Consider the following 16,685-nt stretch of genomic DNA (forward strand, 5'->3'; position numbering starts at 1 on the left):
TAGAAGGAAAATAGCAAAAAAAAATGAAATTAAAAAAAATACACTTTTAGAGATTGGGGCAGAAGGCGTAAGGCCCTAGGGTGCGATAGTGACTAACTTTGGAGCTGACGATACACATGGACTAGCAGAGAAAATAGGGCACTGTTTTCTGAGGTTTCTCTTCCCCTCCTCCTCCTCTCCATCTCCTCCTCCATCAGATACAACAATTTGGCAGGTTTCTCTCTCTCTGCTTTACCTAAATCCCGAAATAGTAAAGTCAGCATTCTGCTGAGCTACTAGAAAACCTGGCAGGTATCTCACAGACATACCTGAAAGCTAGAAAGGTAGGGGAAATACTCTCCTTATCTATTTGAGAGAAATTGCGGGTTGCCTAGGGACCTCCAGTACAGGCTTAAAACCCCTGCAGAACAAGGCAATACAATAGGAAACTAATTGAAGTGTAAAAGCACCAGGGACAAGTCTAACTTGAAGAATGCTACTTGATGCTCCCACAAATACCAAGTGAACTTTTTTTTTCAAAGCAAGGTGAAGTTTGGGAAGATACTTCTGTGTAGTAATTAAGATGAACACCAGAAAAAAAAAAATCCCCAACCAACCAAAGGGAGAACAGGAGGATGAAGATCAGTTCTCTAGGGGCACTTTGGTGGCTCAGTTGGTTAAGCATCTGCTTCTGCTCAAGTCATAATCCCAGGGTCCTGGGGTCAAGCCCTGCATCGGGCTCCCTGCTCAGTGGGGAGTCTGCTGCTCCCTCTGACCCTCCCCCTGGCTTGTACTCTCTCTCTCTCTCTCTCTCAAATAAATAAATAAAATCTTTAAAAAAAAAAAAAAAAAGGATCAGTTCTCTAGTTCCTTTGAAAAAGTTACTCCCAAGGACAGCACCTCCTCAGCACTTAAAAGTCACTTAGATAACCTCATAATAAGGAGTTAGCATGACTGTTCATGTTTCTGTGATTCAAAGCACTTTACACTCAAGCTGCCAGTTAGATCAAAATGTCTGTCTCTCTCTACTACTATATCCTATGTGTCAAATAACGGATTTGACTAAGGTAAAAGAAAAAGGCTGGGGAAAGAATTCTGATTTTCAGTGGTCTCCAAATACCAACTTCTTTGTATAAGGTATTTACTGGCATGAGAAATGTTTTACATTTTAATCCCAAGGTTTCTTCAAATATTTAATGACATAAAATCTTTACTATCTTCAAAAAACACTAGGTATCAACTAACTATGAGATACTTTGAAAATATCAAAGGAAATCAAAACTTTGCTACCCTAAGGAAATAATGTTAACTTTAGTTACTTTCAGAAAACAAGCAAACAAACGAAAAACCCTGTTAATCCCAATGAAAACAGATGAGCTATTATGGAGCTGTCTTTGAAGGTATTCTATTTATTAAGACCTTACTGACTAAGCAATTCTACAGTAATAGCAATATACCTTTGAAAAATCTCAATCTTTTGATTCAAGAGCCCATTCAATATTCATTCACTCAGCAGATTTTTAGTCAAGTGCCATTACTGTGTGCAAGACATGTGCTAGTCGCCCTAAAAAATGAAAAACCTCCCTGTTGTCCTTAAGGATGTTGTATGTACAATTACAAGGCAAGCTGTGCTATAAATTATTAAAAAGCATAGGGTGCCTGGACAGTTTAGTGGGTTAAACATCGGACTCTTGATTTCAGCTCAGGTCATGATCTTGGGGTCCTGGGATCCAGCCCCGCCTCAGGCTCTGCACTCAGCAGGGACTCTGCTTAAGGATTCTCTGCCTCTCCCTCTGCTCCTCTCTCTACTTGCACATGCGTGCACTCTCTGAAATAAATAAATGATTTAAAAGTGCAATGAGAGGTGCATGCCTGGGTGGCTCAGTCAGTTAACTGCCTGCCTTCAGCTCAGGTCATGATCCCGGGATCGTGGGATGGAGCCCAGCATCAGGCTCCCTGCTCAGAGGGGAGTCTGCTTCTCCCTCTGCCCTTCTCCCATGATCTCTTTCCCTCTCAAATAAAATCTTAAAAAAAAAAAAAAAAAAAAAGTGCAATGAGTTCAGAAATATTAAAGCACTTGTTACTGACAAGATCTCATGACCCACTAAACCTAGGACACTCCCAGAAGCTTCGGCTTGTCACTTTCACCTTTTATAAACTAATGAACTGCCATAACAGGATAAGAAATCTTTGAGGAGGAAGCCTGTGTAGGTGAGTCAGAAAGTGCCTGCTACCTCAGCTTCATTATATTAAAATCTTTTACCCTTCTGAATATTCACCCCAAGCCCTGATGAAAGGAGTCATGGCTTTGGAAATTATTTCCCATGGTCTCATTTGTACAAATAAAGATAACTCTGAGCAACTCCAACCTGATACAGTCTCTGTCTATAATTCACCAAGGAACAGATTCACTTTGGTCTGGTAACAGTTACTGCAGGAAACAATGTCTAAACCATAAGCTTGAAGACCAGTTCAGGTTCTAACAAGTAGAGAGAAAAAGTAAATCTTCTAGACAAAGAGCCCAAAAGAAGAAAGATGAGCATTTTTTCTCCTCTTAGGTAGGTAAAGAAAATTAAGAGTACCATTAAGTCTAACCATATTTAAGAAAAAGCAGTATTTTGCTATTTCTCTAGAAGACATTTTCCCTATCTGCACAATTGTTAAACTTTCAAATCCATTTCCCCAAATTCTCAAATAACTAGGTCTATAAAATCCTGTACAAGTATTATATTGAAGAGCTGGATTTATCTTTCCATGAAAATTGACAATGAACAAAAATTATCATGGTGACATGCATGGCATGCTTACATTTATTTAATAAATAAAGACTTTAAAAACAGCATGGTGCAGTAAAGAGAAAATTAGCTTTAGAATGAGACAGACCTGGGTTTTAAAACTTAGCTCTACTACTTACTAGCAGTGTGACCTTTGAAAAGTTCCTTCTCTGAAAGCCAGTTTCCTTATTGGTAAAAAGGGAGAGAACTACCCGGTAAGCAACCCTGTGAGGTAGGGAGAGAATGTGTATAAAGCATTCTGCATAAAGAAGGTACTTAATCAATGTCCCCTTTAATTTCTTTAACAGGGGAAGTAATTACTCAGAACCTATTTCACAAGCTAGGATTCTACAACAAAGATTATTTGATCAGTATCATACTAGGTCAAATTAGAAAATAAGTGATCCAGAACATCATGCACACCTTTACATCACACTACTTTTTATAAAATATTACATTAGCCTGAAGGTACAGACTCTGTCTTCTAAACCACTGGTGAGCAGTGTACACAAAAGCCATTGACTGTGACATACTGTACCTTTTGGTTTGATTTCTCTTCCCTTGAATGGCTAAAACGTGTAAGCTAACACAAACCTGTCACAGTCCGCTGGCCATCACTTAGGTTATTCCACCACTTGTTAATCTAAAACAGAAGGAAAATTGCCTATCACCATATGGTAAATACTTTCAGGCTAGGAAAATGAAATTGCTTTGTGCATAAAAAGATTCTTGTGTAAATATTACCAATATACAGACAATAGATATGTGGCAAAATAGGAACACAGGTGATTTAGTGAGGCTACAATCTCCATGCAGAGTCGCTGTTTAGCTCTGTGACCTCAGACAAATAATTTCTAAAAATGGAGACACAGGTACCTAGCAATATTGTTGTGAGGAATATTAATAACATAAAGCACCTAGCACACTATCAGATTATATACAGGTATCAAGGTTAAGTGATTTATTCACCAAGGTCCAATCGAGTTTTAAATTCTAGGTGCCCAAAGGGGCACCTGGGTGGCTCAGTTGGTTGGGCATCTGCCTTCGGCTCACACAGTGATCCCAGGGTCCTGGGATTGGCTCTGCATTGGGCTCCCTGCTCAGCGGAGAGCATGCTTGTCCCTCTCCCTATGCTGCTACCCATGCTTATGTGCTCATGTATTTACTGCTTGTGTCACTTTTCACCATTCTAAAGAACCAATTTGGGCCATCAAAACCTTATAATATAGAGGCAACTGTGTGGCTCAGTTGATTAAGCGTCTGACTCTTGGTTTCATTCAGCTCAGGTCATGGTCATAGGGTGTTGAGATCAAAACCCGCGTTGGGCTCCACGCTCAGGGCAGAGTCCACTTGAGATTCTCTGCTTCTCCCTCTCCATCTACCCCTCCCCTGCTCAAGTGCAAGAACACAAGCTCACATGCTCACACGCTCTCCTCCCCACCAAGCTCATGATCTAAAATAAATAAAATCTTTAAAAATACTTTATAATATAGACATGCTGGAAACCTGTAGCTTTCTAAGGAATCCAGCATTATGGAACAGGTGTTACTATCTTCTTAAACATACTGTTCTGAATTAATCACTGTTAGCTACTGTGGCTTTCACATGCAAATAATCACACCCATTGTCCTCTTGACACAAAACCTCTCTAAACCAGGTAAGGCTCAGGCTTCTTGCATTTGTCTATGGGGAAGTGAAGAAGTGAAGTCTATGGGGAAGTGAAGAAGTGAAGAATGAATACTTCTTTGTACTTCAAAGGACCCTGAATTATCATTAGGAGAAAACTAATAGGAGAAACTCTCTCACACACACATATCAAAACTAAAAACAAACACAAAACAAATCAACAAAAAACAAAGGTGCTTGAAAACCAAATGAACCTGGATCCACACATTAACTTAGGGCCTCCCTGCTCACTTAAGTATTGTCAGGTGAAAGAAGTATGGTTTATCTTATAGGCAGTATTTGTAAAAAAATAAAAATAAAAAATCAATTAAATTGAAAGAGGGTCACCAACTTGCATATGAAACAATGAAAAGCTCTAAAAGCTCTATATTTTGTGCCCTTTTCAACTTTATCCCCTGAGGGAGAAATATTCTACAGTGGGTAGTTAACAGAGGTGTGTAAACATCATGTCACCGAGTAGCTTTTTTTTTTTTTTTTTTTTTTTAATTATATTTACTCATTCATGAGAGACACAGAAAGGCAGAGACACAGGCAGAGGGAGAAGCAGGCTCCTCGCAGGGAGCCTGATGTGGGACTCGATCCCAGGACCACACCGTAAGCTGAAGGCAGACACTCAACTGCTGAGCCACCTAGGCATCCCACACTGAGCAGCCTTTTAAAATCCACATAACAGGGGATCCCTGGGTGGCTCAGCGGTTTAGCGCCTGCCTTTGGCCCAGGGCGCGGTCCTGGAGTCCCGCGTCGGGCTCCCGACATGGAGCCTGCTTCTCCCTCCTCCTGTGTCTCTGCCTCTCTCTATCATAAATAAATGAATCTTAATAAATAAATAAAATAAAATCCACATAATATCTCTACACCTAAGGCATAGATGCTTTGAAAAAAAATGCCGGCGATTCTACTACCTACTCTAAAACAATTCAGCAGGTAATGCAAAACAGTAGCCCTTAAACTTTGGTAGAGCTGAAACCCCAGCCCATTAATTTTTAGCAACTATCCAGTGATTTTTGATACATGTGGGTAGAGGGACAAACCTCCTAGAATACCGTCAAGTACATTACTGCCAGACATATAAAAAAGCACTGATATTGCAATGAAATGACCCTAAAGACGAATACTAAGTTCAATAACTTCGTATCCCCTGATGTAAATGTTATCATCATTAAAAACACTTAACAAATAACCAGACTTCTAAACTTGTGATCAAGTAGAACAAAGAAAGCCATGTTTACCTCCTTTCTGAAGTCTCCTTCCTTTTGTGGTCTTATGCTATCCAACCAATCAGCTTTTATACCATCAAAATAACTCTGGACTCTGGATTTCAGTGATTCATACTGCCAAATAGCAGCCGATCCAAATGCACAGCCTGTAAACTATATAAAACATATCACAAAATAAATTCAAAAGAAAAAAAGATCAATACAAAGATCTAAGAACAATATTTCATTTTCATTGCTTCTTGCAAAATCAACAGAAGGAACAGAAACATCTGGCATAGTGAAACTTAATTAGGTGAAAAGAATATTTAACTGTTCTCCCCATTTTATTAACTTTACTGTACCCTGGGGCCTGCTTACAGCTAGAAATTTTCAAATAAAATTCAAAATACCACATAAAATGTTATCCCAAATAAGAGAGCCATAAGTTTCTTCTGCAGGGCATACAGAAGTGAACCAGATTCTAATAGCAATTATTAGGAGCACCTGGCTTGCTCAGTTGGTTAAGTGTCTTTGATTTCAGCTCAGGTCACGATTTCAGGGTCATGAGACAGAGCCTCATGAGCCCCCAATGGGCATTGAGGCTGCTTAAGATTCTTTCTCTCTTCCTCTGCCCCTCCCCCCCACGCATGCATATGAGCTCCCTAAAAAATAGTAACAATAGCAATTGTTAAATTCATGTTTTCCCAAAATAACTCATGACTCCCCAGATACCCAGATCCTTTAAATCCCCTTCTACTTGTCTTTAAGGAAGCCCAAATAAGACAAATATACTTCCTTACTACAGCAGCAGCAAGATAAATAACTCCTGGTGACATGAGCACTTACCCCAACAGTAAAAAACAAGGGCTTCACAAGGGTCCTTATAGGATAGGGAGAAGGATAAAAGACTGTTTCTTCCACAGGAGGAATCAAAGCACTTCTTTTGTATGCTTCACCACTTGTTCCTGTGTCTGATCTTCGGGGTTCAACCTTCCTGGGTGCTTTTCTGAATCCACATTTTTGCTGAATAAAAAAGTCAAACCTTTAAGGGGAAAATGAGAGATTAGCAACAGCTGCATTTTGCAAACATCAACCTCCATGACCCTCACCCTCGGCCTGCATCTGCTCTCCTTCCATAGCCCCAAAGAAGCCAACATTCCTACTTCCGGCTAAGGTTCTAAGTCAAAATACTGAACTGTGCCCTTCTAGAAAAGGGGACAGACACACACAAACCACAGCAACTTTAAAGTGAATTTGTCTGGGCTGTTAACTTGTGTTATCAATCAGCAAAATTATTTGTCTCCCTCCTCCACACACAGTTCGGAGTCTGGGAAAAAGCTGGAGAACTCCAACTTGTCAGTGTGAATTTGCACAGAATGGCTTTGTTATTTTGTTTGAAGTTTGTTCAATTTCTAGGACAAACATTTAAATATAAGGATTATCCTCAAAGTCACTCCAAATTCAAATAATTGCTTTCTTTTATAGAAATACTGATCATTCTAAGTTGATGGATTTTCCCTACTTCTCTACTTATTTATTTCACTCAGCTCTGGGGACACCTGCCAAGTGTTTTATAAAGGGTTTTGTTGTTTTGAGTCCTCATAGCTTGACCTCAAAACATTGACACTACTGACCATACTTACCAGCCCTACCCAGTTCCTGTAAGATCTCATTCCTTTTCTTCAAATTCACTTTCTTGATGGCTTCTCCCCATTCTTCCTATCCCTTAGTGATAGATACATTCAAAGTCTCCAATAGTTCCTTTACATGCTCTTCTTTCAAACTCAACCCATATAAATTCATGAAGAATTTTTTCTTTTGTAAAATTTCCTTAAGTAGACAAAGTAGAGGCCCTTTCCTGTTTGTTCTCATTGTACTCTAAATATACCATCCTCCTAGACTCAAAGCTCCTTGAAAGCAGAAATCAGACAGGCCTTCCAACATTTTAGCTGAATAAATGTATTTCTGTGGCCAGTGATGACTTCTAAATATATTTTCTTAGTCCTAATTTCAATCTTGCGGTCTTGTATTTCCATCTGTATACTGAATTTGATTTGGATATGCTCTTAATTATTTTAAAACCAATATATTCAATAAGAAACTCCTCCTCTACAAACAGTTCCATTTTCTGACTTCCTCAGTCTTTCTGAGAAAGACTTTCAGAGAAACCACAGCTCTCTCAATCGCTGAAGTTAAAAATCTAAATGTCATTTTGGTGTTTTCTCCTTTATTTTTTACCATCCAATTAAAAACCAACTCTGTCAAATAAAAAAAAAAAATTCACTCCTAATCCCTCACTTCATGCCTGTAGTACAGCAACAATTTACTTAACTTCAAACATTTTAACTTATATGTTGTTCTTAAATCACTTTTCCTCATTCAATAGTTCCCAAATGCCTTCTCAGAGGACCAAAAATCTCTCTTGAGTTCCAATACAACTCCTAGCTCATCTCTTCTGACCTAGAATGCCCTATTTCCTCATTACTTGAGGAATGCCCATACCTCATTACTTCCAATATTGCCCCACTGCAATTCATCTTCATTTTATTAAACACAAATGTAGTATCATTCCCCTGCTTTAAACTCCACAATAATTTTTCATCCTCCCATCAAACTCAGCAATGCTACTCCCTTGTTCTGATACATCCCTTTGTTAAAACACTCTTGTGCCCCTCAAAATTCAGTTCATCTATCTCATCCTCCAGGAATCATTCATTAACCAGGGTGGGTGTCTCCTTTGTACTCCTAGAGTCCTAAAGCATCCTGTATAGACTCTTTTGCTTATGTGAGAGTTATTGCCTGTACCACAACTAGACAATTACTTTTGTATTCACTGTATCTCTATCACCAAGATCAGCCCCTAATAAAGAAAAGATGAATAATTATTAGAAGAAAGAAGGGCGTCAAGAATGATCGTTCTATTTTGAATAACTGAAAGGAAGGTGATACTATTCACCAGGACAAGGGAAATCAGGGGGACCAAAATAGGAACTTGGAAGATAAGAGATGAAGAATTCCATCTTGGGCAGTCTTTCAAATGCTTGTCGTCACAGCAGCTCTATTCTAATAGCTAAAAAACCAGAACTTCAATTCCTATCAAAAAGGGAAAGGACAAACTGTTGTATATTCATACAATGGAGCACTACTTAGCAAAAAACAAACTACTGATTACACACCATGGATAAAACTCAAAAACATTGTTGAGCAAAACAATGTTTATCTTTAGGTGATGGTTCCACAGGTATATACATTTGTCAGAATCCATGGGCTATACACTTAATACTTACACAAAATAAAGTATTGTTAGCAACTGTAGGATACCCAGATAGTGTAGAGATCTGGAAAAAATTGAAACTCAGAAAAATGGCATAGCAACTATTATTACTATTACTTGCCTAGTATGCTCTTTCTTCAACACTGAGTCCACTCCACAGTTCAACTTCTCAGAAGTCACATGGTGAGGATGGGTGATGGTGATAAAGGAATTTGCCTTGAAACCTTTAATAATTCATAATTTATACTTCCAAATAAGTGCTATTCCTTTTGAGGAAATCTATTTGGAAAAGCAATGCACTTATTCAAACAAAGCAATGCTGCTTTGAATGGCTCTGAACTTCCTTCATAGCCCTGTTACCAGTATCATGAATATCCTTTAGCAAATACCATTAAACAGCTAATCCCAAATCTATTTCTTTTTCTATTGCCTTTTTCTGCAGAGGCTAGAAAAGATAAGTACCTTCACTTTTCCAGCCTTCATTATGGCACAGGGTAGCCATATTAGAGTTCTCAGAAAATGAGAGACTTAAGAATTTTTACGTGCCTCTTGGGAACATTTGTTTCTCTATAACAATGGACATATCATTAGTGTCATTACCATAACCCTCCCCCCTTCATTTTTGCCTTGAATAAGGCTGTAATGCCTAGAGTTGGGGCAGTCATCTTGAATGCCAAGAGAAAGGCCAAGGGATTAAAATACTAACCTTGGGATTTTTGAGCTACTGAGCAGAGAGCAGCCACTGACCTCCATCATCTTATGCTAACTACTCATCCCCTCATTTATTTAAACAGCAAATTTACTTACAGCCAAATGCATTCCTAACTGATAACACCTTTAAAGTGGCAAATGTTAATCCCTTGCATTTGGATTTTTTATTTATTTTGGGGGAGGGGATATAATTTTTATTAAATAATTAAAAGTAACATAGAGCATGGCTGGTAAATAAAGTACCACCACTTCGGGTCAAAAGACAAAGGTGTGACATAAAGTAACAAGAGTATGTTCCCTTTAAAGACCACAAGTTAAAAAAAAGTTAAATAAAATAAAGACCACAAGTTGTAACCAAGTGTTGTTTTCTAGCATTTTTTTCTTATTAGACCAAGAAATGTGAAGGATGAGACTCCTTTATGTTTCCAATAGTGTAACACTAGAAGACACAAACTCAATCGATTCTAATAAAAGATTACTTCTATAGCTTATCAACTCATTTAAAATTCTGAAGTGCAGGGCACCTGGGTGGCTCAGTGGTTGAGCATCTGCCTTTGGCTCAGGTTGTGATCCCTGAGGTCCTTGGATCAGAGTCCTGCATCATGCTCCCTCCCACAGGGAGCCTGCTTCTCCCTCTAGGTTTCTGCCTCTCTCTGTGTCTCTTATGAATAAACAGAATCTTAAAAAAACAAAAACAAAAACAAAAATTCTGAAGTGCACGTTTGAAAAGAAACACAAATACACCAGTTTCGGAACCTAACTTTAAGCAAAGCCAGACCTTTTGCCTTGAATAATATTTACCTTAGAAATAAGCGTGGGATGGTGGAAGGGAATAAAGGGGAAAGGAGAAAAAATGAGTGGGAAATATCAGAAAGGGAGACAGAACATGAGAGACTCCTAACTCTGGGAAACGAACTAGGGGTGATGGAAGGGGAGGTGGGCGGGGGGTGGGGGTGACTGGGTGACGGGCACTGAGGGGGGCACTTGATGGGATGAGCACTGGGTGTTATTCTATATGTTGGCAAATTGAACACCAATAAAAAAATAAATTTATAAAAAAAAATAAGCATGGGGCCAAGGACACTGAGAATATGTTACACAAGTTGGCCCCAGGGTTAAGGTCAGATGCAGAATATATATATTAAGAATATATACATATGAAAAGAGTATATACAGGGACATGTGGGTGGCTCAGTGGTTTAGCTGCTGCCTTAGGCTCAGGGTGTGGTCCCGGGGTCCTGGGACTGACTCAGGCATTGGGCTCCCTGCAGGGAGCCTGCTTCTCCCTCTGCCTATGTCTCTGCCTGGGTCTCTCAGGAATAAATAAAATCTTTTTTTTTTAAGTATATACATATTGGGAATTATAATTGGACATACAGAACTTGTTCAACAGTGGTGCCTGGGTGGCACAGTTGGTTAAGCATCTGCCTTTAGCTCTGGTCATGATCCCAGGATCCTGAGATTCAGACCGCAGGTGGCTCCCTGCTCAGCAGGGAGTCTGCTTCTTCCTCTCCATCTCCCTCTCCTCCTGGCTTGTGTGCATGCTCTATAATAATAAAATCTTAAAAAAAAGACTTGTTCAATAGAACTAAAACTGGTTCACTGAACACCTATTCCTATTATCCGGCACATATTTATATGCCGCAGGAGCTGGAAAGCTAAAAACTTTATTTCCCAGGGTTGATCTACCACAGATTTGGGGAAAACTTTAGTATCGATACAAATCACCTGGGTGTCTTGTTAATATCAGATTCCAAATTAGTTAAGTGTGAGGCGGAAAAAATAGGAGATTCTACATTTCTAAACAAGCTCACAAACTGACAAACTTCAGCTTGGAGGATGGATTTGGCCCTTCAGCTAAGAGTGTTTTTAAATTTTTTAAAGAGTTATTTAAAGGAAAAGAAAGAGTATGTGACAGAAACCATATGCAACCCTGTCATTTTCTACCTGGCCTTTCACAAAATAAGTTTGCCACCCCTATCCTAGACGAGGCCTAAACTGCTAGTTCATGAACCACTTACAATGGAGCTAGAACCTAATTCCTGGGCAGCCCCGGTGGCTCAGCGGTTTAGCGCCACCTTCAGTCCAGGGCGTGATCCTGAAGACCCGGGATCGAGTCCCATGTCAGGCTCCCTGCATGGAGCCTGCTTCTCCCTCTGCCTATGTCTCTGCCTCTCCCTCTCTGTCTCTCATGAAAAAATAAATAAAATCTTAAAAAAAAAAAAAAGAACCTAATTCCTAACAAAACTTCCACTTCAATTAGAATGGTTATTTACAGGGTAATCCTATCTGACTAGGACTAACAAAAATTTGGACTTATAACAAAGAATTTAAACACAAAAGTTTCACTAGATCTGACAGTAGGGAACGTTTCTCGCTGACTCCCAGCATCTAAGTCCTTTCCCCCTGTTCTAACAGTACACTGGAATTTCCAGCCATTTGGTTGGGAGAGGCGCACCAGCTCCTGACTGGCTTAAACCAACCTAGAGAGCCCCTACTCCTGCCAATTTCGAGGGGTTCAAAAATGGACACGTATCCCAAATCAGGCAAATCTAGTCCAGTGAATTTCAAGATTTTGTTTGTAATACTGGAAAACTTTTTTTTTTTTTTTTTAAGATTTTGTTTATTCATGAGAGAAAGAGAAAGAGAGACAGAGACACAACACAGGCAGAGGGAGAAGCAGGCCCCATGCAGGGAGCCCAATGCAGGACTCAACACCAGAACCCCAGGATCATGTCCTGAGCCAAAGGCAGACGCTCAGCCGCTGAGCCACCCAGGCATCCCTGGAGAACTTTTTCTGCTGGATGTGAACCTAAGAGTATATAGCCCCAAGAGCTACTACTGACAGCCATCTTACAACAAGGAGAGCACGCCAAGAGTAAGGCCAACGTTTAGGAAGCAGAGCCAACCCATGGAGAAAAATGGAATCCTGGTGACAATCTGAAATACTGAATCTTGCCACATTAGAAGCCAGTCCTACTTCTAGACTTAACCACGTAAGCCAATAAATTCCCCTAATTACTTAGGTTGGTTAGAGTTGGGTTTCCTCTGTTAGTACAAAAATATTTTTAGATCAAGTACTTCATCACACATTGTAGGAAAGGTACATTATGTTCGTAAGGAGCTTTTGTTTTAAATTTCTTAAAATGCAAAAACAAGGATAAAGCATCATAAACGTTTCTAACTGCAAAATGTTTGAGATCATATTTACAAGCTTAGGTTCTTTAGCTCTCATTCATATCAGTACAAAAGGGAGAAAAATAAATGAATAAATCACTTACCTGAAAAAGGTTCAGAAAACAAAGAGAAACAATATGATAAAATGGATGGTGTGAGCAGAGAGTAGAAAGGGAGGAGAGGGCCACTAGAGGCATATACTAACTCATGAAAACAGGCCTGCCTTTTAGCTCTGCTGCTCTGGTCCTTCCTCCAATAACCAGTCATTTGTAAGAGCAGTAATGTATTAAAGTCGGAAGATCTCATAAATACCCATTTCTACTAGCCATATGATTGTTATAGTTCTGTTTTTTTTCTTTAAGATTTTACTTATTTATTCATGATAGACATAGAGAGAGAGCAAGAGAGAGGCAGAGACACAGGCAGAGGGAGAAGCAGGCTCCATGCCAAAACACTGAGCCACCCAGGGATCCCCCTATAGTTCTGTTTAACATGATCCCGTAACTTTTAAATAGGAAAAGTCGGGATGCCTGGGTGGCTCAGTGGTTGAGCGCCTGCCTTTGGCCCAGGGCATGGTCCTGGAATCCCGGGATCGAGTCCCACATCGGGCTCCCTGCCTGGAGCCTGCTTCTCTCTCTGCTTATGTTTCTGCCTCTCTCTCGCTCTGTCTCACATGAATAAATAAAATCTTTTAAAAAATAAATAAATAGGGATCCCTGGGTGGCGCAGTGGTTTGGCGTTTGCCTTTGGCCCAGGGCGTGATCCTGGAGACCCGGGATCGAATCCCACATCAGGCTCCCGGTGCATGGAGCCTGCTTCTCCCTCTGCCTGTGTCTCTGCCTCTCTCTCTCTCTCTCTGTGACTATCATAAATAAATAAAAATTAAAAAAAAAAAAAAATAAATAAATAAATAGGAAAAGTCGTATCTATGAATTACTTGGCTTAATGAGTGAAAACAGTCTTGTGAACTGTTTTTAACAATGCAACTTAGATATATGTACGAGTCAGCACTAATGTCTGTTACTACAGATTTTCATGAATAAATTGAGTAGAAATGGCCTAATGTTCAAATGAAGACAACATGTGTCTAAGCATACAACCAATAGATTCATTACACTTAAAAAGAAATTAAACGTATTTAGGGGAGGAGGAATTCTACATAAACACTTTCATGACAAAATTATTCTCTTAAAACCCATCTTGAGTCAATAGATGATAAATTAAACAGAGAAAGTAGCTGAACAACCAACTACTCTCTTGGATAGTTCCATACAACTGAAATTGTGCAGGCTTCTTTCAAGCCTAAACCATTTCTTAGAAGTGCTGCCAGAAATTTGATAATGGTAAAGCTTCTGAAGAGCCTGAGATTTTCTTTTTCTGTAAAGGGACAGATAGCAAATATTTTAGTTTTTATGAAGAACACATTTGTCACATATTGTTTTGCTTTGCAACCCTTTAAAAACATAAAAATCATTTTTACCAGGTGGGCTGCATTGGGCCTTCCATAGTTTACAGAACTCTTCTATCATTACTTGTACTGCAAATTTCCAGCCATGCTTCAGGTCTATCACATCAGAATGACAAGGATTGGGCCCAGAACTCTGCTTTTTAACCTTACCTCTAACTATAGTCTGTATACTAATCTTAGAACCACAGGAAGTCAAAGCAGAGCAGATAAAGCTACATAGAAGGTAACTCCTTCTTCCTATTTAAGTGCTTATTTCCAGAGGTGAGCCGCCATATCTATTTCAGGCTTACCTACATTCTCTTGAAATGCACATTTTTCTATGCAACCATAAAAAATGTCATTTTCAAACTTTGCAAATAAAAGGCAAACTTAAAAAAAATAGATGCTAACCTTTCACATCACACTTTCATTTGTTTTTTTCAAATGGTTTCCAATTTTTACCAGAAGCTCTTCATTAATCAAGGTATTTTTCCTTTGCTTTCCCTTCTTAATACTTATTTTTAATATTAACACACCTGTTGCTTCCTAATAGTGATATTCATTTTTGCTCCTCCCACCCCCAAACCATGCAATTTTCACAGGATTTGGAAGAAATTATGGAATCTGGACCACTGAAATCTGTCACCACCTCCACCTAACCTCCAGATGGGATTCTCCATCTCCCCAGGAGTTTAAGGTTAGTGCCTGAAGTTCCAATGTTAAGATGTGTCAGGAGGTTAAGCTACAATGTATGCAAGTTTTCACAAATCCCTAATTCACTTGGGAGTGCTTGCCAAGAATTACAGGTTTTTCCACTCCCTCACCCCCACAACAATTTCTGAGTTGATAGAACTGGGAGGGGGCCTGGGAAAAGTCTACAAACATTCCAGGTGATTCTTAAAATCAGGCAAAAACTCCACCACGTTTGAGCCTTCACTTGCCACTGGCTGACCACTCTGTTCAACACTCTACCTTAACTTGCTCTACCATCAGATGGGATTCCAGGCATCTGGAACCAACTCAGGGACTGGGAAGGTTCGAACTCGAGATTAAACAACTGGAACAAATTTCGAATCGAACCACATCAAAATCTCGGACAGCCGATTTTTTTTTTTCTTCTCTTAATTCAAAATTGAATCAACAACAACAAAAAAAAGCAGCAAATACTGAGTATACTCTTCATGCAGCTTCTACTTGGGAAAACCAATATTGTAGTTTTCTTTCCAAGTCATCTGGAAACCAAATATTCCATGGTCTCCATTCTTCAACAGAGAAGCCTCTCCTAAGACTTAGCAGAAGGCAAAGCAAATGCCCATGGACTCCGTCTTCCCTTAGTTCTCTAAACAGTAAAGAAGTTGTTAGCTTGTAGGGCAGCCCGGGTGGCCCAGGGCATGATCCTGGAGACCCTGGATGGAGTCCCGCGTCGGGCTCCCTGCATGGGGCCTGCTTCCCCCTCTGCGTGTGTGTGTGTGTGTCTCATGAATAAATAAATTTTTTTTTAAAGTAACTTGTAGAACACAGGTTTATAAAGACGGATAGAGTCAGTTCTGCTATTCTCCCATCTGTGTAACGGCTTTACTTAAAAAAAAAAAAAAAAGTGGGTCTAATACCTTCTTCGCGGGATTATGAGGCGTGGCACGCAATTAGCCCTCAGAGACTAAGCTCCCTTCTCCTCACGTCCTTCCCGTTGGGAGAGGGGCAGACGGCGCGGGCTCACGGGAAGCTGCGCCGCGGTCGGTCACGGGCACCCCGGCTCGGCGCACGCTGGCACGGCGAGAAGCGAGGGCTGGCGAGAGGGCAAAGCGGGATGCATGGAGAGGAAGGGAGGGGTGACGACGGGGGTGAGCGAAGGCAGCCCCGCAGGCCCGCGCGGCCTGCGCCCCCGAGGATGCTCGGCCGGAGCGGAGGGTCTGAGGGGAAAGAAGCCCGGTCATTACCTGCGTCCGAGCAGTCGCGGCGGGGCCAGGGCCGCAGTGAGCTCCTCGCAGCCGCGACCGCCCGCCGGCTGAGCCCACGCCGGGCCGCAGCCCCAGCCTCTCTGCGCCCAGCCACGCCACGCCATCTTCCCAACCTCTGCCCCACCATGGCCCGACCTTACCAACTCTTGCGGCGGAACCACTTCCGGGGCGGAGGAAGAACCATAGAGCGCCGGAGTGTGCAGCCTAGAGCGCCGCCACGCCGGGCTCGGCGGAGGCCGGAAGCTCGCGAGGCCTCGGTGGGGGGCGGGCGGCGAGCTCCCCGCGGGGCCGGGCGCGCACGTGGGGGCAGCGCGGCCGAGTGGTCGGGAGGAAAGAGAGAAGGGCAAGCCAGCGTTTACCGAGTAATGCCGCCCATCAGGCCCTCTACCCAGGTTACTGCACTTAATCTCCACTAAACACTTGAGGCGGATACGGTCACCCCTGGCTTACAGAGGCCCAGAAGGGAATGAGTGAAGAAACCAT

At 41.0% G+C, this 16,685-nt stretch overlaps 1 protein-coding gene across 3 annotated transcripts in view; it reads right to left on the reverse strand.

Moving 5' to 3' along the window:
• Nucleotides 1-16,347, reverse strand: part of PARL (presenilin associated rhomboid like) — a 47,457-nt gene extending 31,110 nt beyond the window's left edge. Inside the window, exons 1-4 of one of the 3 annotated variants that reach the window (XR_012021797.1) lie at nucleotides 16,182-16,345; nucleotides 6,482-6,677; nucleotides 5,669-5,809; nucleotides 3,348-3,396 (exon numbers count right to left, since the gene is read on the reverse strand). Coding sequence is in view for 2 of the 3 variants with exons in the window: in XM_072807590.1 (XP_072663691.1) it covers nucleotides 3,348-3,396; nucleotides 5,669-5,809; nucleotides 6,482-6,677; nucleotides 16,182-16,306 (511 nt within the window). In the remaining variant the exon portion in view is untranslated. Of the gene's footprint in view, nucleotides 1-3,347; nucleotides 3,397-5,668; nucleotides 5,810-6,481; nucleotides 6,678-16,181 lie in introns of all 3 variants that reach the window. The other 2 variants (XM_072807590.1, XM_072807592.1) reach the window with 2 other exon arrangements.
• Between the last annotated feature and the right edge of the window lie 338 nt (nucleotides 16,348-16,685).

Source organism: Canis lupus, chromosome 31, assembly GCF_048164855.1.
Source record: "Canis lupus baileyi chromosome 31, mCanLup2.hap1, whole genome shotgun sequence".
NCBI classification, from domain to species: domain Eukaryota; kingdom Metazoa; phylum Chordata; class Mammalia; order Carnivora; family Canidae; genus Canis; species Canis lupus.